This window comes from Talaromyces atroroseus, assembly GCF_001907595.1.
Source record: "Talaromyces atroroseus strain IBT 11181 chromosome Unknown scaffold_10, whole genome shotgun sequence".
Classification (NCBI taxonomy): domain Eukaryota; kingdom Fungi; phylum Ascomycota; class Eurotiomycetes; order Eurotiales; family Trichocomaceae; genus Talaromyces; species Talaromyces atroroseus.
Window position 1 is genome coordinate 384915 of NW_017971442.1, and position 24974 is coordinate 409888.

The window sequence follows — 24974 nt, forward strand, 5'->3', positions numbered from 1 at the left end:
GTATCGAGGTTGATGCCACTGAGCAGTCAGAAAAGCGTACTGTCCAGGCTTGGGGTGGTGATCTGAATGGTATCGAGGTTGATGCCACTGAGCAGCCAGGAAAGCGTACTGTCCAGGCTTGGGGAGGTGATCTGAATGGCATCGAAGTCGATGCTACCGAGTAGCCAAACAAATACAGCGCCTGGGTTTGGTTAGCGAGCTCAATGGTTAGGGTTATTAGGACAGCGTTAAAGAAGCGGTACAAGCACTTCTACAACGTAGTGAGACGTTCCTAACCTTTGATATGATTGGGTACGGGTGATATGCGCAGTGTAAAGCATCAAGTACTCTATAGCTCTCTTGAATTCTAGGAAGATCGCGAATACTCAGGCATTCCTGTACGTGGTATCTCAAAGGTCGACTGAATGAAACTTGCACAGCAACCCATGTAATGGAAAGCATCAGCTCGATACAATATAAGCAACTTGAAAACAATAGTTCAGTAATTACATGATATCTCTAGGCGAAGTTCATTTTGACAAAGTAATTTGCAAATATATATCAGATAAACAATTGAATGACCCACAGCAGTGTGTCCAAGAGTCAGAAAGTACCTAGGTATAATGTCCACTCATCTTGAATGATGGGCAGATTTAACTTAACTTCGACGTTTGAGATCTTGGATACCTCCAAATTTGTATAATATTTGATTGATTCAATCAGCTCCATAGATAGAAGAAGAGGGAGACAGGAACTTGCGTATTGTACAGATCCTGTCAGATTCATAAGCAGCCACTGTCGACAGTATGATGAAAATGAATGGTGGAATGGTTGTGCGAATGTCATAATTGCTTCTATAGGCACCAAACTATTGATACGTTGCGGTGTATTACTGTTTGATAAACTCCAGCCGCCTGGCAAGCCAACAGCCAATAGTGACACCGACCACTTTTCCATCATCATTCCGACGAACGATAACCGTCCAGTCACCCGGAGGCGTCGAATCCATTGCTCTAGGGCATGAAAGAGCCCACAAATCCTCCCCGAGTGAACGCATCATATGTACAGGCCCCTGTCCCAGAAAGCCATCAAACATGCCATATAACATGTCGCCCGAGCCGCTGCAGTGAAAAACGGAATCTATCTCGGCGCAGCGGTAATCACCTTGAAGCTCGGAAGAGTTGGAGGCAGGCTTCACGCTGGCAACACGCTGGGCATGGAGAGTCCGGTTGTCCTGAGGAACGTGGAGATGAAGAGTAGCTCCGTCCAGAGTTGCTACCATACCATTCGACTGAGCCTTGTATTCCTCAACCACTCGCATTTTGTCAGGTTTGCGATGGTACTTGACAAGGAGCTCCCCTGCGCCACCTTTATTCACGGTAATCGCTAGTCCGGTCTCAGAGTCCAAATAGCTTCCACCCCAGTCTGGTCCGGGATTGATAACCTCATTTTTGGCCTCGGGAACACCGGTCATTCGCTTAAGGATGTAGTCGCTAACTGCCCCGGCATCACCGTGCTCTTGATTGAGTAAGACTACAATAGAGACCCGTAGCTCCGGTGAGTACGATCGGGACAGCCGGTATCCACGCAGTGCGCCACCGTGCCTAACAGTCAGTATGCCTCCAACGAGCTGGCGGGCTAGACCAAAGCCGTAATCCGCAGGGTTACCATCGCTATATTTCTGCTGCTCGGAATTGAGTCCGTACCAGCTTTGTGAATTGTCGCGGCTTCGATCCACAAACTGCTCGTAGGCGATCATATCGGCCAGGGAAGCCACGATACCGGCATCACCAGCCCATTCAATGCGGTTGATACCGGGATAAAAGCCAAAGGTCTCGTCTCCCTCGTAGCCAACGCAGGGAGCCGGGTGCTCCGCAGTGTTTGCGCACAGCCTCGCCGTCTGCATCCCGGCAGGTGTGAAGATGCGCTGCGCGAGCAATTCTCCCAGCGGTTGTCCCGTAACCTGCTCGATACAGCGGGCGATGATAAAGAAATTTGTGTTTGCGTACGAGTACTCCGTTCCAGGCTCGAAGTGGAAAGACTTCAGTCGGGCCAGCATCTTGGGGCCGTGCTCAGCGACCGAGAATTGGCCCTCAGGCTTCGCACCCCAGAGAACGGTTAAGGCCCAGTAGTCGCGAATGCCTGACTGATTGTTGCAGAGATGGCGCATCGTCAAGCCCGTGTCTTGCAGCAGGTTGGGATCTAACAGTTGACCGAGCTGGTCCGACAGCTGCTTGGCGGGCTCCTCGCCGCGCGCTCTCATGGCTGGTGTTGGGTTGCGTTCCAGGTCGGTCAGCAATCCGCACAGCATCTGCTTCGTGATGGAGCAGATCGGGAGCAGTGTGTCAGCAGCCATCGGAATTCGACGGTGCAAATCAGCATATCCCCAACACTGTTGGCCGAGCAGTTTGCCATCTTTCAAGACGGCAACAGCACCACCTGGACCCCGAAAACGAGACGGAACATCTGCGAGAATGTCTGTAATGGCCGCCATTCTGCTTCTTCTTTTCAGACAATCAATGATTTGTGCATTTATTTTAGCGTTGGTGAAGATACACAAATCACACCTAAGCCGTTTATCACAGAAGATACCTACGATAAGACACACCCCACTTCCTCGGAAATTGCCGTGATTGGCAGAGCAAGCAAGTCTGTCTTCATGGAGATGGTCGAAAGATGATTGACTGAATTGCAGAGAGAATGTGCTGAGATACAAAGGTTTTCTTGAAAACATGGACGATTTCATAATACATTAAAAGCATGCATTCTTTCTTCTTGTCGTGGATTGCTCACCGGACATTAATCCGAATGACTACTATAGAGCCATCCTAGGCACTATACACCTCGTTGACTGAATGAAAAGATAAATTAGAGCTCGTGGCACCATCTAGGCCTGGATCCCGGAAATTCTCTCAATTGGAGGACTGTCCGCAGTCTCATTTCGCGTCGGCGATAGCGTCAACATCAATTTCAACCAACATCTTCTCATCGCAAAAGCCGTTAACTACCAGCATAGTCGCAGCGGTGCCGATATCTGTTCCGTTGTCGCGACCCAAAAACCGCTTGAAAGCGGCTGCAACAGGGCCAGTGTCTTCCTGCCTTTGCACATAAATTCTGCAACGTACTACGCTCTCGGCGCCGCGTCCGCCTAAGGCCTTGATGGCCTTGAAGACGGTGTCGAGTATCACACGGGTCTGTTCAACAGGGTCCCCAGGAAAGAAGACGCGCGGTGCATCTGGGGGGGACGTGGGGTCGGCGGAGGTGGTGCCAGAGACGAAGATGAGATTCCCAGCACGAACAGCGCGGTAGTGGCCAGCGTTGATTTCCCAGGGTGAGTTGGCGCCATAGTATTGCTTTCCGGTTGAGGAAGAGCCCAGAAGCTTGGGCTCGGCGTCGGCAGACATAACTAACGAGTGTGCACTAGTGAGACAGTATAAGTACCTATCTCACTAGCTCAATTACGTGAGGCCTCATTCCGGATATCTATAATGACTCCCTACCGCTCTTGGACTCCTAGTGACTCACTGGTAGTGAGTCATTGCCAGTGGACTCTGTATAAACATGCCAAGTACTCTTTTTTTACTCTTTTTTTTTTGAAGCAGAAACAGTAACACTAACCTTATTCGGGCTAGCTCTCAGAGCCAACCAATTATATATCCTCCAAAGGCCCACATTTCTAATTTCATCTTTTTCTAGACTTCATTGGGTAAATCACACAGCCACATGCAAGCCACGCTCTAACCTAATTAAACAGCCTGACTAGTACTAGACAGGCTAGGTACCCACATAGCTAAGCAACCAATCAGAGCATCATTTCCCAGCCTAAGAGCTCATGTTTCCTTCGATCAGAATTTAGCTGGGATAATCTTCGCGCTCGTAATTGATCTTGATTCGCTCAAATAACGCTGGACTCGCTGGCTTTGTTATGATAGTCTCTAGTCAACTCATTGACTATACCTATGCTTGGGCATGTCACGATAAATCTTGGAAGATGGTTTAGGGTTACCCTGGACCAAGCCCTAAGTAGTAACTTGCTAAGTAATCACTTTCTCCATTTATACGCAAGCGCCCCGAGCCTGCCCGGCCCCTCACCGGCGCCGCGGGGTCTGTATTTAAAGCTCGCTCGGATCCTGAAAATCCCTCAACTGTCAACAACCACCTTTTTCGTTTCCTGCAGAAATTAAATAAACAAGACTGTATGCCCTGAAATTGCCCTCCCCATTGCCTGCCTGTTCACACACTAATTGCGCACGCCTATCTTCCATCCCTCTAGCAACCAGATTATTCGGTATGACCCCGCGATGGGTCGGAGTCGCGCAATGTCCAAGCAGCGCTCATACGTGATGGATATCATCACTGCCGATCAAGGTATTTTCAAAAGTATAGCAATCACTGTACCGCATGACAGGTGTTCATCTGGACTTGCCATGTTCGGAGAGATGCATTATTGTCTTGCCAATATGTACCCCCCCAAGCATGGCAGGTTCAGTTGTTCTGAGATTATACTGTCTGAACTTGATCTAGATAATACTAGCGAAAGGACATGCGTGACTTTGATACCTCCCTCTCTTTGGCTTTCTCTACAGTGCTGGAGACTAGCCTGTTGAGGTCTTTAGTTGTTTGCTGACTGTATCTAGTGAAAACTCACTTATCGGACGTGAAATCCTGTCAAGATGTCTACCGATAAGATTACCTTTTTGACCAACTGGTAAGCTGGGCTACCGTATTATTATACACTCACTACACTATCTCTTCTGAAAATGATTGTATTTGTTTACAATCAACATGAGAAAACACCCGCTGACGTTCCCAAGGCATGCGACCCCGTACCATGCCCCTGTCTACCTCGCTCAGCATAAGGGCTATTTCAAGGAGGAAGGAATCAAAGTCGCCTTACTGGAACCTAATGACCCGTCTGACGTGACGGAGATCATCGGCAGCGGCAAGGTCGACATGGGATTGAAAGCCATGATCCACACTCTGGCTGTGTGTACCCCGAACCTTTCTCGATGAAAGCAAATGCTAACTACTCTTCTTCTTTTTTTTTAAAAAAAGGCCAAAGCACGTGACTTCCCAGTCACCTCGATCGCCTCTCTTCTCGATGAGCCTTTCACCGGAGTGGTGTATCTCAAAGACAGCGGCATAACCACAGACTTCCAGACTCTTAAGGGCAAGCGCATCGGATACGTTGGAGAATTTGGAAAGGTGAGTAACGCAATATCTCTAGTGCAACTCTTTGGACCTCGAAATTGACACGACCAGATCCAAATTGACGAACTCACCAAGTACTACGGCATGACTCCGGATGACTACACCGCTGTGCGTTGCGGCATGAACGTCTCCAAGGCCATCATTGAGGGCAAAATTGACGCCGGCATTGGCCTAGAGAACGTTCAGATGGTTGAGCTAGAGGAGTGGCTGGCATCTCAGGGTCGTCCCCGTGATGATGTTCAGATGCTTCGTATCGATCAGCTCGCTGAACTGGGGTGTTGCTGTTTCTGCTCAATTCTATACATCGCCAACGACAGCTTCCTGGCTGCAAACACCGAAAAGGTGAAGAAGTTCCTCCGCGCCGTTAAACGGGCTACGGACTTTGTCATCGCCGACCCTAAGCAGGCGTACAAAGAATACGTTGATTTCAAACCTATTATGGGCACTGAACTCAATCGCAAGATTTTTGAGCGATCCTTCGCTTATTTCAGCCGTGACTTGAAGAACGTTCCTCGTGACTGGGCGAAGGTTACTGGCTATGGAAAACGACTTGGTATTCTGGATGCATCCTTCCAGCCAAACTACACGAACGACTTGCTCTCCTGGACCCTCGACGCAGATTCCACTGACCCGCTAGGCGACCAGAAGCGGATGGCCGAGCTCCAGAAGAAGGTTGCCAAAGAAGGCGGTTTCCAACGCCTTAAGGCCGCTGTCAGTGCCTAAAAGTTGTAAAGAGTCTTTCCTGATCTAGCTATTCTGCACTGATGTCTGCAGTTACCAACTCAATTCTCTCGTTTACGTCTTATCCATTCTGCTGTGATAATAGCTTTTCAATATTGGAAAATATAACTCAACCCCTTGTGTCAAATGAAATTGCTAGCTTCTGGCACTTTGCCTTCAATGCTCATAACGATGGTCCTTGATTAAAAAGCCAATCTCACTCTTTTCACCATTGATTCTATTTTCAGGCATTGTAATCTTGACTAAATGGTATACGCGGTACAACAGATAAAACTATAAAAAGCGGCACCGAGGTAAGGTATTCTTATATGCACATCGCCCTAGGTATTTACGCACCAGATCTTCTTTGACGCCGCAGGGCTCTCTCTGTCCGTTTCATTGCTCTAACCGATTCCCCTTGAGGCTTTAACCTTCAACTAATTAGTAATTAGTTTGTGAAGTATACAGGTACGAGCACCTTTGACTTCAAGCTCTATACATGTTCTTCTTTAAATCCATACTCTGTCCAACTCTTCACCACCCGATCCTTTACTTCAGCTGGATATGACCCTTCAAAACTGCCGTGAACCCACGGTCTCTCTCCCTCAAACTCCGACGGTAGCAACAGATTCACAACACTCCTACCGCCCTTTCCAGGATTCGGAACCTCTTTCTTGCTCGCCCTTGTCATGTAGGGCAACATCGGAATACCGACGGGATCCTCAAACACCAGTTCATCTGCACCAGGGCGGTATCGCGATGCAACCGCCCAAATCAGCTCATGCGCGTCCGTGATATCAACGTCATTCCCGACGAGGAAAATCTTTGGTGCCTCCCAGCCTCCGTGGCTCTGAAATATGATTTCTCCCGCACGATGAGAGAGCTCTTCCTTGGTGATGTTCATTTTCGCGAGCTTCTTGATGTCAACACTCACGACGATCCAGCAACTCTGAGCCTCAAAAGGCATCCAGGCAAAATCGGCAGGGAAACCAGCCTCCCGGAGCGCCGCCAGGATCTCTGCTGAGATGGCCGAGCCCCAGACAGTATGTGTTTCATCCGCCGCCTTGCCGGCCACGCAGATTGGCACAACGGGCTCGTTGCGGTACGTCACGCAGTCGACCTCGAATAAGGGCTCTGAAACAGGATTATCGTGGAACATATAACCGTGGTACTCGCCCATAGGGCCTTCAGGCACTCTCGTTTTGGTGTTGATGCGGCCCTCGATGACGATCTCTGCGTTCGCTGGCACCATGAGATCGTTAGTCTCGCACTTGACCACTTCCATCGGACTGCCGCTGAGAGCACCAATGTACCCATCTTCGGACACTCCTGAAGGTAGAGGCATGCCTCCAACGAACGCTGCCGCGGGAGGGCCTCCCAGAACCAGAGCCCAGGGAACATCCCGAGCCCCATTATCCGCCCACATCTTGTGAACTTGAGCGATATGTTGTCCGGGCATGACAGGCGCGGTCAAGGAACGCGGCGCACCCGCGATGTGCATAGTTCGAGAAATCGACCAAGAATTCCAGGCCTTGTCCGGCGACTGCAGGATATGAAAGCCGTAAGTGGCGAGGTAATTGCCACCGTCGTGCTCGTGCAGGCGAGGAATAGGCCACTTGGTAAGATCGACCTGGTCACCGCGGAGGATGTTCTCCTTGCAAGGGGCTCCTGATGCGGAGACCGTCACCGGTTCCAGTGGCTTCGCTTTTCTGGCTTCGATAAGTTTCTCGACGATGTCGCGCGCCGTTGCGCTGACAGGGAGACCGAGCTGGATCGCCATTCTTCCATACAGCTCTCTCTTGTCCTTGCGCAACCCAACAGGTGCGCCCAGTATTTTGAAGAGCCCGGATCTAAGATCGGTACCAGAAACATTGTGGAAGAGCGGCGCGGGGGCATGAGCTTCGTAAACACGACGAGTCACGGCGGCCACCTCTAGATTCGGGTCGACCGAGCGTTTAACATCGACTAGATCACCTTGCTCACGCAAAGCAGAAAGAAACGAGCGGAAATTGAGATGGGGAGCTTTGTTGTCCTTGATGAGTCGGGCGGTGGACAGAGCGCGAATGCTAGGAGCCCTAGCTGCTTTCACAAGAGTCGACATGGTTGACACTGTCAAATCCGAAGGTAAAAGGATAGAATGATACACCATCTACAGACTACATAGTGCTCGAGCCACGGATAGCTCGGCACCGTCTTTACCTATATTACAGGATTTAAACCAGATGTGGTGGGCTTAACATCGCATTCCCTTCGGGTTTGTTGGTAGTTACATGACGTCGAAGCTCGGGAGTGTCGGCAGCTCTTATGCAACTCAGACGCATCAGATCAAAACCGGTAAATGAAGGCACCTCATTGTTAAGCAAGCTAATAGGGAATGCTTGCACGGTGTCTTGAGGACTGTACTTGTGCTGAGAGAAGCCACAATGTACCTCGAAGATTCCCATTCATAGTTCGCGCCCTCCCGGAAAGGTATTTTCTTAAGAAAAATATTAAAATGTTCGCCTATAGACGGGCAGCAAACACTCGTATGCTCTCACCAAATGGACTTCTACCAAATGTGATAACGCCAACTACGCAGTCGGGACAGAAAGGCCGTCTATGCTTTTCAGAAACGCCTCTTCTATCAACGGGCGCATGTCCGGCCACAAGCAACCTTCGATACAACCGCCTTATTATCGGCATGACAGGAGCAACAGGGGCCATCTACGGAATCAAGGCACTGCAATTTCTTCGCGACCTCGGGGTAGAAACTCACCTGGTCATGTCCAAGTGGGCGCATGCAACCATCAAATATGAAACGCCCTGGTGCATCGAGGACGTGGCCAATCTCGCGACCGGCCGCAACTGGTCGATCCGCGACATGTCCGCGCCCATGAGCAGCGGATCATGGAAATCCGACGGGATGCTGATCGCGCCTTGTAGTGTAAAGACTCTGGCTGCGATTAGGGCTGGCTATGCAGAAGACCTGATTTCTCGCTCAGCAGATGTGTGTATCAAAGAACGAAGACCGCTGGTGTTAGTCGTACGAGAGACGCCGCTGAGTGCAATACATCTGGAAAATATGCTGGAACTCTCGCGGTTGGGCGCAATCATCTTTCCCGCAGTGCCGGCCTTCTACACCCGTCCAAAGGGCCTGGAAGAGCTGGTCGACCACAGTGTGGCGAGGATGATGGATTGCTTTGGAATCGAGCCGCAGGGGTTGATGCCGGAGGAGGGGAGGTGGAATGGATTTCGGAAGTAGCTTCTATCTTCTCGCATGGTTCACGCTTAACTCTTGAAGTCATGCATGACGCATTGATTAGAGAAGCTTAAGAATACAATTTTCCGTGATGTGATATTACAAACCGCATTTGTCGACCCGGAAGAGTTATGGATCTTTATAACACACGATAGGGTGCATCAAGCAAAGTATTAGAGCACAAAACGCCAAATATAATGATTCTTGGATTTCTAAACTGTCAACCCATAAAGTTAACAAGCCGTTTAGTGGTAAAGCGGTGCGTGTATTCATACAGAACGTTTGCTGTGCCATGGAGAAGACCTTTCCAATATTATTTACATGATTCATGCTCATTTAACCAAAAAGAAAAGGAAAAGGAAAACAGAGTAGGTATTCATGAAGCTTGAATACAAGAAACAGTTCTACCAAGCCCCTGACAGAGGGGCCCAATGCTTCAGTTCGATCAAGGGCATCGGAATACGCGGGGCCAAAGGTTATGTGCCATGGGTCTTTTCAGCTTTCACTTTCACCGTCTCTAATGCATTTGCCAGCGCGGAAATAGAATGCTGGTCCGGAGGGTTAGGAACTTTGGCATGCCACTTTTCCTGCCCGTCTTGGTAAATCATGAAAGTTGGCCACCAAGTAACTCCAGCGGCTTCTTGGACTTTAGACCCTTCGTCATCTAGCCCGTTGACCTATACAGCATTAGCGTGTTCCCTACTTATGTAGATCAGGTTGACCATACTTTAAAAAAACCTAATTCGGGCATTCGATGCGTCGCTAGCCAAGTTGTGGAAAAGGGGAGCCACGACCTAATATCGAATATGTAAGTGTCGGATTAATTCACATAGCTTCGGTTCACTGTCCCATGGCAGGCTGGCTCACTTTGCAGGGCCCGCACGAAGGCGAATAAAAGTCAATCACCACGATACCAGGCTTTTTTAACTCCACGTGGTAAGCTGCTAAGGAGATTAGTTCGCCCGCCATTGACACGACTTTGGAACGCCCGTAGCAAAGGTAAAAAGAATTCGTGTGGTTGATGAATCTTTGCCTGGCCTTGCCTGTGCTTATGTATGAAGAACCTGATAACCCACGGTAAAAGCGCAATATATGCTCCATAATTCAAGCTCTCATGGCTATTTTAGGCTTCTCTTCTAGCGAGATTAAGTGTGATTGTGTAAAAGTTAATTTCGATCTATACATACAGGTGTAATAGTCCTACGAAGGACGTCGAGCATTGCAAAGAATACCTGTCAGTTGAGCCCAAATATTTGTCATGTAAATCTGTATAATTATTCGAATAACCTCGTATTAGGTTCTCAAAATTATGTGTAGCCTCCCTCCGTATTCAGATATTACAGGTCAACTGCGTTGTACTTGTTGACCGGTTTGACCCCCATATGTCAGAAAGAAAGACATTCCGACAATCTACCATCAACCGGACACTTACTGGAATGCAGCTGGTCCGCCAACCTTGAGTTCGTCTTCATCAGACCATTGAGGCGAGGCCACCAAGGCGATGATAAAAACGTGTAGTCCATATAGATAATTCTGCGTTCCTACCGCACTGCCGGTTTGACTGTCAAGGACAGTAATCAGATCGGGGACAGTGGCTAACGTGTTATCCTGTTCTCCCTTGGCATCAGACACTGCGCACGGCGTCATTGGAATTCCAGCCCGCGTAAGAGTTGTTTGCCAAAGGTTAGGATAAGCACGACCCATGAGATTTGCGTCAATGACGGGCGTGTCCATGCGGCAGCTTGAATCCCGCGGACTATTATAGATATTTGGTAGCATATAACTTGCTTTTATTGTAACCATAGGATCGCAATTGTGAAACTTACACCCATTCGATCCTCCAATCTCAAGGGAAATCACACCAAAGAGGGCCTTACTGGCCTCGCCATGATAGTGCATAACTGATTGCGCCGAGTTTTTGAGTCTAAACATCAGCATCAGCAAAGTGAAACCCTCTGAATGTTCGTGAGAGACTAGGTAGTCGACTTACTCCCGTCCAGATGGAAAACGCTCTGATAATATATTAGGTGAGCCCATGAACCCAACTGCTGGCACAGCAGCCCCGGCGGGAATGCTCGTCGGAACTACAACGTAAATAGGCTCCCCTTGTTGAAGCAAAGACAGGGCAGAAAGAAAGCTCGGATATGGGTCACCACCACCTCCGCACCCCAGAATGCCGCATCCTTCCGAGAGAAAGAAGAAATCCGTTTCTGAGAGCGTCCATGTCTCTGAAGACACTGCAGGACGGTAAGTTCTGGCATTTTGGTGGGGTCAGTTATGATGGCGTGATGTTTTGATACATTGGAGGGTTGATCCTGTTCACGTAGTGACTTTGGTAAAATAGGATCTGTATTGCTGTCTGTATTGTCTTCCGTTGGCCTATTCAATGGAGCGTCTCCCACAGCGGTTGTAACCATTCTTACTTCACGTGTCGATGAGGATGAAAGACCAATCGTTGTTTTCTCAACAATCTGCGGATTCAACACACCCTTAGCTAGGGCTTCATCAATGGTGCGATGAGTTTTCCATTGCCTAACCTTCAGATTAATATCCGATTTTGAACCGAGCTTCCTGAAGGGAAGCAACATACACTCCAGACCACCAGAAAGGTACACAGTGGTGCCCTCGATTATGTGCCACAGTTCAGGTGGTACCCCAAAGCCCGGTAGTTCGCGAGTATATGGTCCACAGAGACACAACAGAGCAACACGAGATAGTTTTCCGAGTCACGCTCAATGACTGCCTTCAAGAATTGCTGTTGTTTCTAGTCGGCTCCAATATTCCACCAACAATATGGATACATGGCCAGGTTGCATTACCGTTGTGCCAATGTTGATCCTGATTAAACTATCAATAATTCTCTGACGGGCAGTGTCAGTCCACTGATCCAAGACCTTGTGCAGAGCAAGAGCAATGCTACCACCAACATGCCGCGTGATGGGTGTCTTGCGGCTGGCTAGAATGCTCTCTTCCGTGCCGGCGAGGCTGTGTCTCCATCTATCAACACGGCGTCGGTGTTTGTGCCGCCTAACCGAGTTATGCTCTATTAATTGGGCAAACCAACCCAATGAAAGGTGTTTGGTCCATTACTCACCCACATCAATACCGACAAGCGTTCGCAGGTCCGCCATAGTCCAGTCGACGTCGGTGGGAGCTTTAGATGCGCAGCTCTTCCACAGACAGCTGCATATATTACGGATTATATTTTAGATAGCTAGCGAGAGCTCCGAATCACGCGATAGCAACGCGGAAGAATACAAGGTTGGTTGCGTTTTTAGGGTTCTAGCCGAACCACGTGGATGGAGGGACACCGATCCAGAGTTAGTACACTACTACATGATCGTTCAGCCCGGTTCCCCGTCTAAGTTTGCAATGGCAGAAACTTGAACAACATTCGGATGGAGCCGAAACGAAAAAAAAATATTGTTGGGGAATTTTGGCTGTGTATGGCGTGCGTGCTGGCTTGCGAAGTTTCTGCATTGGCTTCGGCAGCGGGCGTTTGATAAATGCAGGGCATACGCCAAACAAGTCATGTACTAGCTGGCAGTTGCTAAATATGGGCATTTGGAACAGTTTCAGTGCTACCCTGCAAGTCAGGGGAGGTGACCGCGCAAACCACTGGAGAAACCCGGATGTGATCCCCCTGCCTGTCGGTATGTACATCCCTGGCTCTCGCAATCGATTCAAGGGTCAGATATTTGCTTTGCTTTTCTTTGGGAATGTAATCCCCGTGTTTGGCCTGCTAGGTACATTGGCTGCGTTCTAATTCTATGGGGATGTGGGTGAGCTGGGCTTATGGAACCCCCCTAACATTGTTCAGCTCTGGCTGGATCGGGAGTACCACTATCCCAAGATTCGTGCTGCAACTTTCTTCGTCTCTCTGGGGCTGTTATGCTCGATGGTTGCCATTAAGCCTTCAAAATTAAATACTTCAGGCCTCTATCTTTCTGAAAAACCTTGAAATCATACGCCAGCGACGCCATTTCAAATAAAGAATATACTAGCAAGCAGTAATAATAGCATCAAAAACGACATAGCAATTACATTCTATGAAGTATTTCCAGTCAAATAAATATTATTATAGGCATAATAGCCATGGACCATAAAGTCTTTCAACAGATCAGCAACTATTAGACAAGACATTGGAGACACAACGCCTCTAAGAAACTGCCCAATGATGGTACTGTAGCTAATGTTAGCTAGCTTCACATTTAACTCCTGGTTTAAACTGCAGTTATCTAGCACCAATAAATAGTTTTAGATCGACTTTTTCGATAGTGAGTGAACTACTTGACCTGCTCAACCCGCTAACTGATGAAAACTGTATTACCGGATGATGAATAATCGCTAATCGAATAATGCAAGCTTCTTGTTCTTTTGTTTTTATCCATGCAACGCGAGAAATGTCTAAATCTTTGTCCAACCCGGTCCAGCCTGTACAATCCGCGCGGAAAAGAACAGACATGTCCCGACAAAAAAGGCAGCACCGGAGAATATCTGCATGTACGAATAGCCCCCATCGTCGCGTTGGATGAGAGCGCCTGCGATAGGGTTACCGATCAAGGCGGCAAAGCTGACACAGAAGAAGTTGGTTCCGTTGCGGACACCGATCTGGCGAATATCTGAGATCTGACCGATGACGGCGGCTACCATGGCCACGAATGCCCCCGACGTGAAGCCGATGAAGGCTGCGAAGACCAACAGCTCTGGGTTTGTGTGGGCCGGTATCCAAAATCCGAGCACGAAAATAGCGGACAGCATGTTCACGATGATCATACAGTTGAATCGGCCAATCTTGTCGGCCACCCTTCCCGCAATGATACGGCCGAGAGCACTGAGGTCAGACAGGGTTAGTCCTATTCTCAATCTCGGTACACGATTGTGAAAGCAGCGGGAAAACCTTACCTGACGCCATTCAATACAGCAAGGAGGTAGAAGGCCAGGTTTGCGTTCATGCCGTGGCGTATTGCGTCGAGGACGATGAAGTTTCCTGGTAGGAAAACGCCCAGGAAGATCATAAAGCAGGCCATAGACACCAAGATGAAGCGAGGCTCCTTGAGGGGACTCACAAAGTCCGTAACGCGGAAAGGCTTGGGCTTGTGCTTCAGTGCAGACCGAAGAAAGACGTTGGCAATAGCTAGCAAGCCCAGGAAGATGAATGCCGCGGTACGAACGGCCCAGCCAAAGTTGACTTTACGATACATTTGTGCAATCAAAATGCTGTGGCGTGGTTAGTACACACGCCGGCTTTGACTTCGCCTCTGATATTAGATCAAGCAAAAATAAAAAAAAGGGGGATGAACTTACGGAATTACCACGCCTCCGCATGCCGAGCCTGAGGATGCAATACCCAAAGCCATGGCTCTATTCTTTCTGAACCACGTCGCGATGGAGTTGGTTGATGAGTAGAAGATGGCACTGGCACCCAAGCCGCTGCATACTGACTGGGCGAGGATGAATTGATAATACTCCTTGGCTAGAGACGTCATCATCAAACCAAAGACGTGGAAGAACGTGCCCCCTAGAAGGAGGAAGCGCGGCCCGTAGCTATCGAAGACCTTTCCAAAGAACGGCGCGCCGCCGAACATGATGAAGGTCTGTAACGACATGATCCATGCTATTGTACTAGACGAGTAGTTCTTCAACAGGTCCTCTTCATAGATCGTCTGAAAGACACCAATCGAGTTGATCCAGCCCAGACTCACGAACATACAGCACCATCCCGCGCCCACTGTGCTCCAGGCCGCCCATCCACCATCCGCGAACTGTGGCGGCGCCGGGCCGGCCGGTTCTTGGGGGCCCTTTTCGACAGCCTTTTCGTTGCTTTGCTGACTGTCGGCACTTGTGTTTTGGTCGCTCTCCTTCACGGGTGGCGTGGCCACAGCAGCCTCGATCGTCTGCGTCTTTCCCGGCATGGTGAGGACGCAGGTAACAATCGGGAAGCAGCCGTGCGTCCAACAAATGATGATATAGAATGTCAATTCAGTCCAGAGAATGGAAAGAGGGCAAGATATGAGGAAAGAAATCATTCATCCGACATAGTATGTAGAGCCCTTTCCTTGCGCCGGATTGTTCTCAGGGAGGCACATATTTCAATAGGGACCCGAGTGAGACACCCGGGCAACAGAGCATATAACAAAAGATCCATCACCACTGAATGACGCTGCATGTGCTAGCATGCGACGCAGCTAAGCATCCGTTTCCCCCGTTGAGTTTGGCGGCAGCTTGCCCACGTAGGGCTTTTTCCTTGATCACTAAACACGGCGAGCTGCTAACGTAATCCACACCCGAGCGGATCACACCACCGAGCGGATCACTCAACTCCGAGCGCGTCAAATGAGTCAACTTGTCAGAGAATCAGAACGTCACAGCCAATGGATCAGGTTAGTCACTATGGGACTAATGCACATCGGAACAAAGGATTACCTGCGAGGCCTTAGGGTTAGGGTATTAGAGAAATTAGAGGATTTCTATGATGGCTATAATCTATGTATCAGAGAAATCAGAGGATTTTTATAATGGCTATAATCTATGTATTAGAAAAATCAGAGGATTTTTATGAAGGATATAATAGAGGAAAGCTATATAAGGATGCTTATTTATTATATATTTAATTTTCTTCTATTGTCTTAAATTAATTATAATAATTTAAGTATATAATCTTTTATTAATCAGAATATTTATAGCCTTATTTTTATTTCTTTTGTCTATCAAGACCTTTTAATCTTAGAAGCTTATTAACTTTGCCTGTTAATAGTTATTCTAGCTATACTCAATAGTAATTAAATTAAAGTTTCTAATAATTCAAGACTCTTAGTTAAAAGAGAAGTCTTAAGGATAAGTAATAATAACATCTTAAATCCTAGTCCTAGTAATTTCAAGTCTTAATTTATAAACTACTAACACTAGTAGTAAGAATATTATAATTACTAATAATAAAGATATAATAGCACTATTATAATATATTGAAAAATTAAAATAAGTTATAATTAATAATAAAAGAAGATTAAATTAAATATTTTAAGAAATTAAGATTAGAATAGTAACTCTATTTAAGAAAGAATATAGAATTCTTAAGATATATCTTACTTAAATATAACTCTATTTTATATATAATAGTGAATAAATTATAAATGAGTTTAATAAAGTACTAGCAGCATTAAGCTTTCTTAATAAAGAGACTATAAAGTGGTTTATTCTATATATTATTAATTAGTACTGCACATATAATAATAAAGAATAAAGAAATCTTAAGATAATTATAATGTTTTCTAATTATTAGTACTATAAAGAAAAATTTAATTAGTTATGAGAAACTATTAATAAGGAAATCAAAGCTATTAATAAGATCTAATATATTAAATAATAAATCTTAGTTAAAAAATATATTTCAAAATTCTTATAGACATTAAAAAAACTTTTATAGAATAATCAAGAATTTAAAGACTAGTTTTATAAAGGACTGAAGAATAATATTAAAAATTAAATCTTAATGATGATATTATAACTAGAAATATTTTAAGCAATAATAGAGGTAATATCCTAGATTAATTTAATTATATATATCTAATAAATAGAAAAAGAAGAGTTTAGAAAAAATAAAATAAATTTATATTAGAAGTAAACTAAAGATAAGGATAGAAATATAATAATATAACTAAATATAATTTTATTTAAAGAAGAAAAAGATAAATTGAGAAAAAATAAAGCTTGTTTTAATTATAAAAAATCAGGTTATTTTATAAATTAATACTAAAAATTAAGAAAGAACTAGAAACTAGCCACTTTAGATTCAAAAAAGTAAGTTATAATAATAATTCTATTAGTTATAATTAATAATAGCAAAGCTGGTGGAATAACTAATAATAAGATTAATTTCAATAAAGACTTAAAGCAATTAGTTGAAGATAAAGAATAATAATTAAAATAGATAATAAATTATAAATAAATTTAAGCAGAATAGATATAATAAATTAAAGAGTAGAAAGCTTTAAAATAATTAAAGAAAATGCTTAATAATTTAAATAATAAAGATAAAAAATAGAAATAGAAAAGATTCAATCTTAAAAGAAGTATTGAATAAACAAGATAAGTTAATATTGATATAAGAAAGAGATACTAATTTTATAATTTAGAAGAAAAATCAATCAGCTAGATATTTCTCATATATTATCTTAAAAATATTAAAGACTTATTAGAAAGATATAATAAAAATATTAATTTAAAAGAAATTGACACAGAAGACTTTAGTATAAAGGATATTTAAATAAAATTCTTATTAGAAGAATTGCTTTATACTTAACTAATATTATAAGATAATGAGCTAATAATAATAACTTATAAGGATCTATACCGAGAATCAGATGAAAATCTTGTTGAGGAAAAACTAAATGAAGTATAGAATAATATTATTTAGCCTTAAGAGAATAACTAGTATAATTATATATTAGTAAACGCAACTTACTAGAAGAGATTTTAATAGAAATAGAAAAATTATATTAAAGAATGCAAGTATTGTAAAGAATGGATATATTATATATGCTAATAATATAGATAAATGTATATATCTCTAGCAAATATATATAAATATATATTATATAAGTAAGGATGATACTTTTGTAATAGAATGACTAGACATATAAGGAATTGCTCTTATTATCATTATCTAGTATTAGAAGGAAATTTGTATTAAGAAGTATATTAGATAATATATTATAATTTATTATGCAAAATGCATCTTGTGGAAAAAGAACAAAAAAGATGGTTTCTAAGAATCCTAGAAATGATTAAAGAATTAAGACTTAAATATTTATAAGAATGAATAGAATATTAGTGTATTTATCAAGAACCTACATATTTTTATTATAATAATATTATAATCATTAAATGCAAAGCAGAAAGATTGTATAAATAGTATTATTATAATATTAAAAAATACTTTAAATATTAATAAAAGTATTAAGAAAGGTATATAATTATAATAAAACTTATTATAATAATTATAAAATTAAAAGCAGTTAGTCAAACAGTAGTAATACTAATAAAAATTAATAAGAAAAATATAAGAATCTTATTAGATTTAGAAGCAGCCTATAACTATATTGAAGAAAAATTTATGAAAAAAGCAGGATTATTTATAATCTAGATTAATAAATAGATAATAATTATCTCTATCAGTAGAAAAATAATTAGTTAAGGCTATAAAAGATAGGTATTAAATATTGTTATAAAATTAGGATAATACACTATAATAATTACGCTTGATATTATACTAATATTAAGAGAATATTATAATGCTATATTTAAAATAGCATAGTTACGAACCCAAAATCCAATAATTGACTGGATTAAAGGAATAGTGATTATTAATAAAATAGTATTAAAGACATGAATGATTAAAAAGAATATTAAAGAAATTATATAGCTATATAAGGAATTAGGGAAAATCCTTAGTACATTATTAGAAGCTGAAAGGTCAGTATGGAAGGCAAAAGAATAGGAATAGAAGATGATGTTTACTGAAAATATTAAATATATTAATAAGGAAAATAAAATATAAAATATAGAAAAGTTATAAAATAATCAAAGAAATCTAAGTAATAAAAAAGAGAAAAGAATAAGAAATAATAATATAAAAAAAATTAAGATGATCTAGCAAGTACAAATAATTGATAAGATAAGAATTACTAAAAAAACATAGAAAATAAAGCTAAAGCTAAAAGAATTATATGAAAAGGAACTTATAGAAGTTTTAGTAAAGCTATTAAAAAAGTACCATAAATTTATTGAACTATTTATAAAAAAAGAATAGCAATTATTAATACATAATGAAGAATTTAAAGTATAAATTAAACTGAAAAAAGGATTTATACTATTATTAGTTAAATAATATTATAAGTTAAGAGATAAACTAGAATTTAAGAATAAATTTACTAATAAGTTTTATAAAGCAATGTATATATAATTAGGATATGGAAAAGTATTAATATAATTAATATTTATTAATAAGAAAGATATAATTAAATAAATGATTATCAACTATAAAATACTAAATAATAGAATAATAGATAATATAAATAAGACATCTTATTAAGAATAAAAAAGAGATCTATTATAAGAAGTAAAGATTATAATAGTTTTTAATATTCAATAGGGTTATTATAACCTACAAATAGCTAAAGATGATATTTAGAAAATAGCTTTCTTTATAGATAAAAGATTATTTAAATGGATAGTTATACTAATAGGTTTAAAGAATCTATCAGTATAATTTATATAATATATAACATATATTCTATAGAAGTACTTAAACAAGTTTATTACAGTCTACTTTAATAATATTATTATATACTTATAAAACCCAGAAGAATATAAAGAATATATATAACTAGTTATAATAGCATTTATAAATAAAGAATTGATATTTAAGATTAAAAAATATAAATTTAATACTACAATTATTAATTATCTAAGAATGGTTTACATACTAGAAAAATTAAAGATCTAATCTAAAAAGAAAGATATAATATTTAACTAGCCTATTCTAATAAATATTAATAAAATATAGTAATTCTTAGGTATAATAGAATATATTAGAAGATACTTAAAAAATTACATAGAAATAACACAACTAATCATAAAATTACTATGAAAAGATCAAGAATTTAATTAGATAGAATAATAATAGCAAGTATTTAAGAAAGTCAAGGAATTAGTTAGAGAAACACTAATTCTTATATTTTATGATCTAGAAAAACTAAATATAATTTAACTAGATATATTAGGTGTGACGGGGGTTGCAAGAACGTAGCTGGGATTCGGCTTCGGCCTAGGAATAGATTCGAATATAGAACGTATATACATGTATGCTCAGCAGCTAATTGCTGCTTCATAAAGGCCTGAGGCCACCCGCCATTATAAGGCGGTGTGTGCCAAGCCGCTAGTCTAATTAGTGGCGGGAAGCCGGGCGAGGTTACATGCCTGCTGTACTTTGAAGCTATTTCTAACTCTATCTAGGATTCTATCTTATAGCTATCTCCCTCTTTATAAGAGTGCGTCCCTAAGCCTAAAATTTTGTAGGCTTATAGGGTTTAGTGTGTAGAATTAGTAGTTTAAGTTTTATAATGAAATCCTTGTTCTTAGTAGAGAAATCAAAGATAGATAATAGGCATTAGATAGAGGATTGAATATATAGGAAATAATTAAGATTGGTGCTAGTAGTGAGTGTGTATAAATCTTTATCTCTCTTATTCTGATTTCTTTTTCTTTTTTTTTCTCTTTCTTGGCCTTATCTTCTTTCTTGATAGTAAGTATTATCTTAATACCATACTTTTTTATTAAAATTTCATTGAATATGGATTTAGTGTATCTTATATTATTGATTTCTTACTTTTCTTGTATTAATTTGATGCTTAGAGTGATAGTGAGGTGATTTTGATTATTTTATGGTTAAGCATAGCAGTCAACTTAAAATGTTTAACTCTAACAATTTAAACTTGCTCTAGCTATCCTTCTTTTTGAGAGCAGTATCCCAATGCTTGAGAAAACACTAATATAGTAATAGTTCACTGTTGTCAATCCCGATTCATCCTCATATTCAGAGTACCTTGCAAAAATGTTATCTATGTAGGTAAGTTGGCTATATAAGATGAGTCATAAAGTCAGGTAAATATTAATATAGATGAATGGGTAGCCTAAACCTCCATGCACTTTTAAGGATCCTCTAGTTAAGCCTCTTAGTATAGTCTCTATTTCTAGTGCCATATCTGATAACTCCTAGCCCCCTGCGTCTCTAAAGGGCAAGATGAGTAATAATATTCTATATATAGGGTTTTAATATTAATAGGGTATAGGAATGTGTAGTTAAGTTTTTATATGAGTTTCTATACTTAGTCTGCTTTCAATCCTAGGTCACTTTGAATTCTTATAACTACATTAAGCAGCGGCATGCTCGTTATGATATCATGACTTGATTATGTATGTATTGTTGAATGTTTAAGTGTAAGTATATCCTTATAAATATATATTTATAACTCTAGTTTAAGCATTTATATTATTAAATATTTTTTATTTTATAACTAATACTGATGGTTTATAGTGTTCTAAGTCCTTATTAGACCACTTAAAGGCTTTAGCTGACAAATTCTATTAGGGTTTAGTGGTAAGGAATTTTAGTGATTAATACTGTGTATTAGATAAAGTACTTAAGGCTTTAAATTATGTATCTAGAAAATATGTTATTAAGATAGACTCTAGTGCTAAAATTAATAATAAAAGTATAGTCTTAACTTAGCTTAGTCTACTTAAAAAATATTTAATTATAGTAATTTATATTATTTTATTAAAGAAGCTTTATCTTTACTATTCTTATTCCTAGTTAATATATTTAGCTAATAATCTTATTAACTTTAGTAGGGAAAAAAGGTCTTCTTTATTTTCCCTTATTAAGTCTATTTATAGATGGATATCTATGTCTAGGCCTTTAGGCTTTTAATCTTATAATCTATTCTCTTAGCTTTTACAATTAATTGGCTAAGTCTTTATTAATTATATAGTATAAATTTTCTTTGAATTCTATAACTAATAACCCTCACTAATAGTTTATAATATAAAATAGATTCTGTATTTATTCTTAGCTATTATAAATCAAGCTTTTCTTTGTCTTTTTCTTCCTTATTTTAAATTATGAATAGTCTTACAATTTTAAAGATAGGTTTTAAATGTAGTATAATTACTAATATTTTCCTCAGGTTCTCACATATAATCTTCTTTAGGGTAGCCTGCCCACTTAATAAGGTATATTTTATTCTTTTTAGAGTCTTTTTCCATATGAATTTCTTTAACCTTGTATTCTCTAACATTGTTTATAATAAGACTATTAGATGGGGTTTTGTTTCTGGCTGTATCCTTGAATAGTTCTAGTAGTAAGATATGGAATATTAGGTGTAACTGTTGGTATTATGGGGGCATTTTTAGCTTATATGTATTTATTCTCTATATGTCTAGTACTTGGAAGGGTCTAATAAACTTGGAATTAAACTTCAATTTCTTCCTGTCTGGGAGGTAGATGTTTATGGTTTGTAATATTATCCTATCGTTAATTTGAAACTGCATTGCTATGCGTTTCTTATTGAAATATTTAGACTGATTCTTTGATGCTTCCTCTAGTAGTTTTTGAAGTTCTTTGTGTTTGACCTATAGTTAGATTACCTATTTGGTTGCTAGTATTTGATTCTTTTTTGTCCTTGAGGTTTTCTTATTAGAATCTGTATCTGGGGGGTCCTAATTAATATTAATGTGAATATCTTCTTAAAAGCCTATTAATGCTTTAGTAGGTAATATCCTAATAGTGTTATGTACACTATTATTATATATGTGTTGAGCTAGCACTAACTACTATGCCTAGTTGTCTTATGATGAATTGATATATGACTGAAGATAATATTCTAATATCTAATTCTGTTGTTCTGTTTAACTATTAATTTAAAGATGATAGACTGTGTTAATTCTCCTTCTTATATCAAAATACTAATAGAGTGTTTTCTAGAATATGGCTATAAATATTGTTGCCCAATCACTTATAATATTTTTAGGTATAGTGAAGTACTTAACTACTAATTCATATATAGTCTCTGCTAGTTCTTTTACTAATATAGTGGTAGATATGGATTTATATATAACATATTTTATTAATGGTTTCATGATGATTATAATAATATTGTACATTTTTCCTTTTTAATTTAAAGGTAGAAGCTCCACTATGAAATCCAAGGTGACTAACTCTTAAGATTTCATAGATTTTAATAATGGCTTTATCAGCCTATATTCTTTATATTATAGCATACAATTGTGTTAGCACTTTATATATATTAAATAATAGTATCAAACCGCATTATAAAGCCTTCATCAGAAATATTTCGACAATATTATTTTGTATGTCCTTTCAATGCTAAAATGACCTCCTTATGGGTTGTCATGATTGATTTGTAGAACTTCTTATCTGAGTGCATAGTTATATAGTATATATACTGCATCTTTAAATCTAAGTAGATCATTAGCTCTAATATACTAATAGAAATAATCTATCTTTGAATTTAGATCTGTCATCTATTTTTATATATTCCTAGTTTATATATCTACTTGCTAGTAATAATAAATAATAATGGTAAACTCTTCAGGCATATCTAAATAAATTATCTTAGTTATAATAGCTGTTATTATTTTAGATCTTAGCACTAAGAGTTTTAGATCTCTTGTAATACTAATAACTATTTCTTTTTAATTACTAAGTGTGTTTTGATGCCTAGAGTTTAAATTATTATTAACTTAAAAAGTCTTTATTATCTTTTCTAAATATATAAGTTCTATACTATTAGAACTATATTTATATTTAGAGGATTTTATTCTTATTAAATAAAGTCCTTAGCTTAGTTTTTTCTTTAGTGTTAATAGTAGAATCTATTAATTATTTTTAACTTTAATATAGTCTGGCCTTTAATTTAGTGCATTTATAGGATTTTTATACCCTGGCTAATGTTTAATATTAAAATTAAATGCTATAAGCTTTTTAGTTTATTAAGTCTACCTTTGGTTTAGTTTCTTTATAGTTATAAAATACTAAAGATTATTGTGATCTAAAAGAATAGTCATAGGCCTATTACTATCTTCTAGATAATGCCTCTAGTATTTGAAGGCTTTAATAATAGCTAATAACTTTTTATTGTGTGTTTTGTAGTTAAGTTTAGTTAGAATTATCTTTTAAGAGTAGAATGTTATTAGATGCTATAATTTATTAATTTTTAACTAACTTAGGATCACTGCTATAGCAAAGTTTAATATATTAGTTTTTACTTTAAGTGAGATTTCTAGTTCAAAATATTTAAATATAAATGCTTGTATGAAGTATTTTTTAAAGATTTTAAAGACATTTTATGCCTTTTTAGTAAAAATAAACTTTGTATTAGCTTCTTATTCTATTTTTAATTCTTTTTGTGTCTATTTATGACCCTTAATTATATTTAATAATAGTATAGTAATTGTGGAGTATCTCTTGATAAACCTGTAGTAGAAGTTGGTAAAACCTAAGAATTGGGCTATATTCTATATATTCTTAGATTTAGGCTATTTCTAAATGGTGATGATGTATTTAGATTCTATTTAAATGCTTTTTGTTCTGATTATAAAATCTAGAAAATATATTTTATTAATTTTAAAAGTATATTTTAATAGCTTGGCATATAATTTGTACTGTTATAAGTGGTTTAATATCTTATAAATATTCTTTTTATAGATAGCTTTATTCTTTAAATATATAATAATATTATCTAGATATACTATATAATTTATATTTAGAAGATTGCTTAGCGCTTGGTTCATATATAATTGAAAGATTGCTAGGGTATTTATTAACTTAAATGGTATGATAGTATATTTATAATGTTTGTATTGGGTATAAAAAATAATTTTCTATTTATCTTTTTTTTTGATTTAGATATGATGATATGTATCTTAAAGATTTAGCTATGTAAATATTAATGCTTTAAAGAGCTGACTTAGGGTCTCTTTAATTAATAGTAAGGGATATTAGTTCTTAATTATAATGGCATTTATCTTTTGGTAGTTAATATATAGTTATAGATTATTGTCCTTTTTAGATATGAATAAGATAGGTGCTTTAGTAGGACTTTTTAACTTGTAAATCTAGCCCTTAGTTAGGTTCTTTATTAGGTATTTTTGAAGTATTTTTTATTTTTTTAAACTTAGCTAATAAATTAAATAATATAATGGCTTTTTGCTAGGCTTTAAATTGATAGTATGATTATAAGTT

General features: G+C 39.2%; 8 protein-coding genes across 8 annotated transcripts in view, besides 2 other annotated features; 3 read left to right on the forward strand and 5 right to left on the reverse strand.

The window, feature by feature from the left end:
* UA08_06937 (hypothetical protein) overlaps positions 1-164 on the forward strand; it is a gene marked incomplete at both ends in the record, with an annotated part of 546 nt that extends 382 nt beyond the window's left edge. Inside the window, one exon of the mRNA XM_020262258.1 lies at positions 48-164. Coding sequence (XP_020117590.1) covers positions 48-164 — 117 coding nt within the window. The remainder of the gene's footprint in view (positions 1-47) is intronic.
* Positions 165-868: 704 nt separating this feature from the next.
* UA08_06938 (hypothetical protein) lies at positions 869-2473 on the reverse strand (the record flags this gene model as incomplete). The annotated part of the gene is made up of 1 exon (XM_020262259.1): positions 869-2473. One exon carries the CDS (start codon positions 2471-2473, stop codon positions 869-871), a length of 1605 nt encoding a protein of 534 aa, XP_020117591.1.
* A 442-nt stretch (positions 2474-2915) lies between these two features.
* Positions 2916-3383, reverse strand: UA08_06939 (hypothetical protein; the record flags this gene model as incomplete). Its single annotated transcript, XM_020262261.1, has 1 exon — positions 2916-3383. One exon carries the CDS (start codon positions 3381-3383, stop codon positions 2916-2918), a length of 468 nt encoding a protein of 155 aa, XP_020117792.1.
* A 1269-nt stretch (positions 3384-4652) lies between these two features.
* UA08_06940 (4-amino-5-hydroxymethyl-2-methylpyrimidine phosphate synthase) lies at positions 4653-5913 on the forward strand (the record flags this gene model as incomplete). Its single annotated transcript, XM_020262262.1, has 4 exons — positions 4653-4687; positions 4794-4965; positions 5035-5184; positions 5242-5913. The coding sequence occupies 4 exons, from the start codon at positions 4653-4655 to the stop codon at positions 5911-5913; spliced, it is 1029 nt and encodes a 342-aa protein (XP_020117791.1).
* Positions 5914-6403: 490 nt separating this feature from the next.
* UA08_06941 (hypothetical protein) lies at positions 6404-8011 on the reverse strand (the record flags this gene model as incomplete). Its single annotated transcript, XM_020262263.1, has 1 exon — positions 6404-8011. The coding sequence occupies one exon, from the start codon at positions 8009-8011 to the stop codon at positions 6404-6406; it is 1608 nt and encodes a 535-aa protein (XP_020117794.1).
* A 393-nt stretch (positions 8012-8404) lies between these two features.
* On the forward strand, positions 8405-9151 carry UA08_06942 (Phenylacrylic acid decarboxylase 1, mitochondrial; the record flags this gene model as incomplete). Its single annotated transcript, XM_020262264.1, has 1 exon — positions 8405-9151. The coding sequence occupies one exon, from the start codon at positions 8405-8407 to the stop codon at positions 9149-9151; it is 747 nt and encodes a 248-aa protein (XP_020117793.1).
* Positions 9152-9624: 473 nt separating this feature from the next.
* UA08_06943 (hypothetical protein) lies at positions 9625-12279 on the reverse strand (the record flags this gene model as incomplete). The annotated part of the gene is made up of 9 exons (XM_020262265.1): positions 9625-9825; positions 10336-10348; positions 10581-10935; positions 10975-11072; positions 11139-11385; positions 11637-11719; positions 11803-11912; positions 11968-12191; positions 12243-12279. The coding sequence occupies 9 exons, from the start codon at positions 12277-12279 to the stop codon at positions 9625-9627; spliced, it is 1368 nt and encodes a 455-aa protein (XP_020117788.1).
* Positions 12280-13555: 1276 nt separating this feature from the next.
* On the reverse strand, positions 13556-15063 carry UA08_06944 (hypothetical protein; the record flags this gene model as incomplete). Its single annotated transcript, XM_020262266.1, has 3 exons — positions 13556-13982; positions 14054-14368; positions 14456-15063. The coding sequence occupies 3 exons, from the start codon at positions 15061-15063 to the stop codon at positions 13556-13558; spliced, it is 1350 nt and encodes a 449-aa protein (XP_020117787.1).
* Positions 15064-15495: 432 nt separating this feature from the next.
* Positions 15496-19933: a repeat region (Identified by RepeatMasker using a combination of RepBase library and repeat library created with RepeatScout).
* Positions 19921-24974: part of a repeat region (Identified by RepeatMasker using a combination of RepBase library and repeat library created with RepeatScout) that runs on past the window's edge.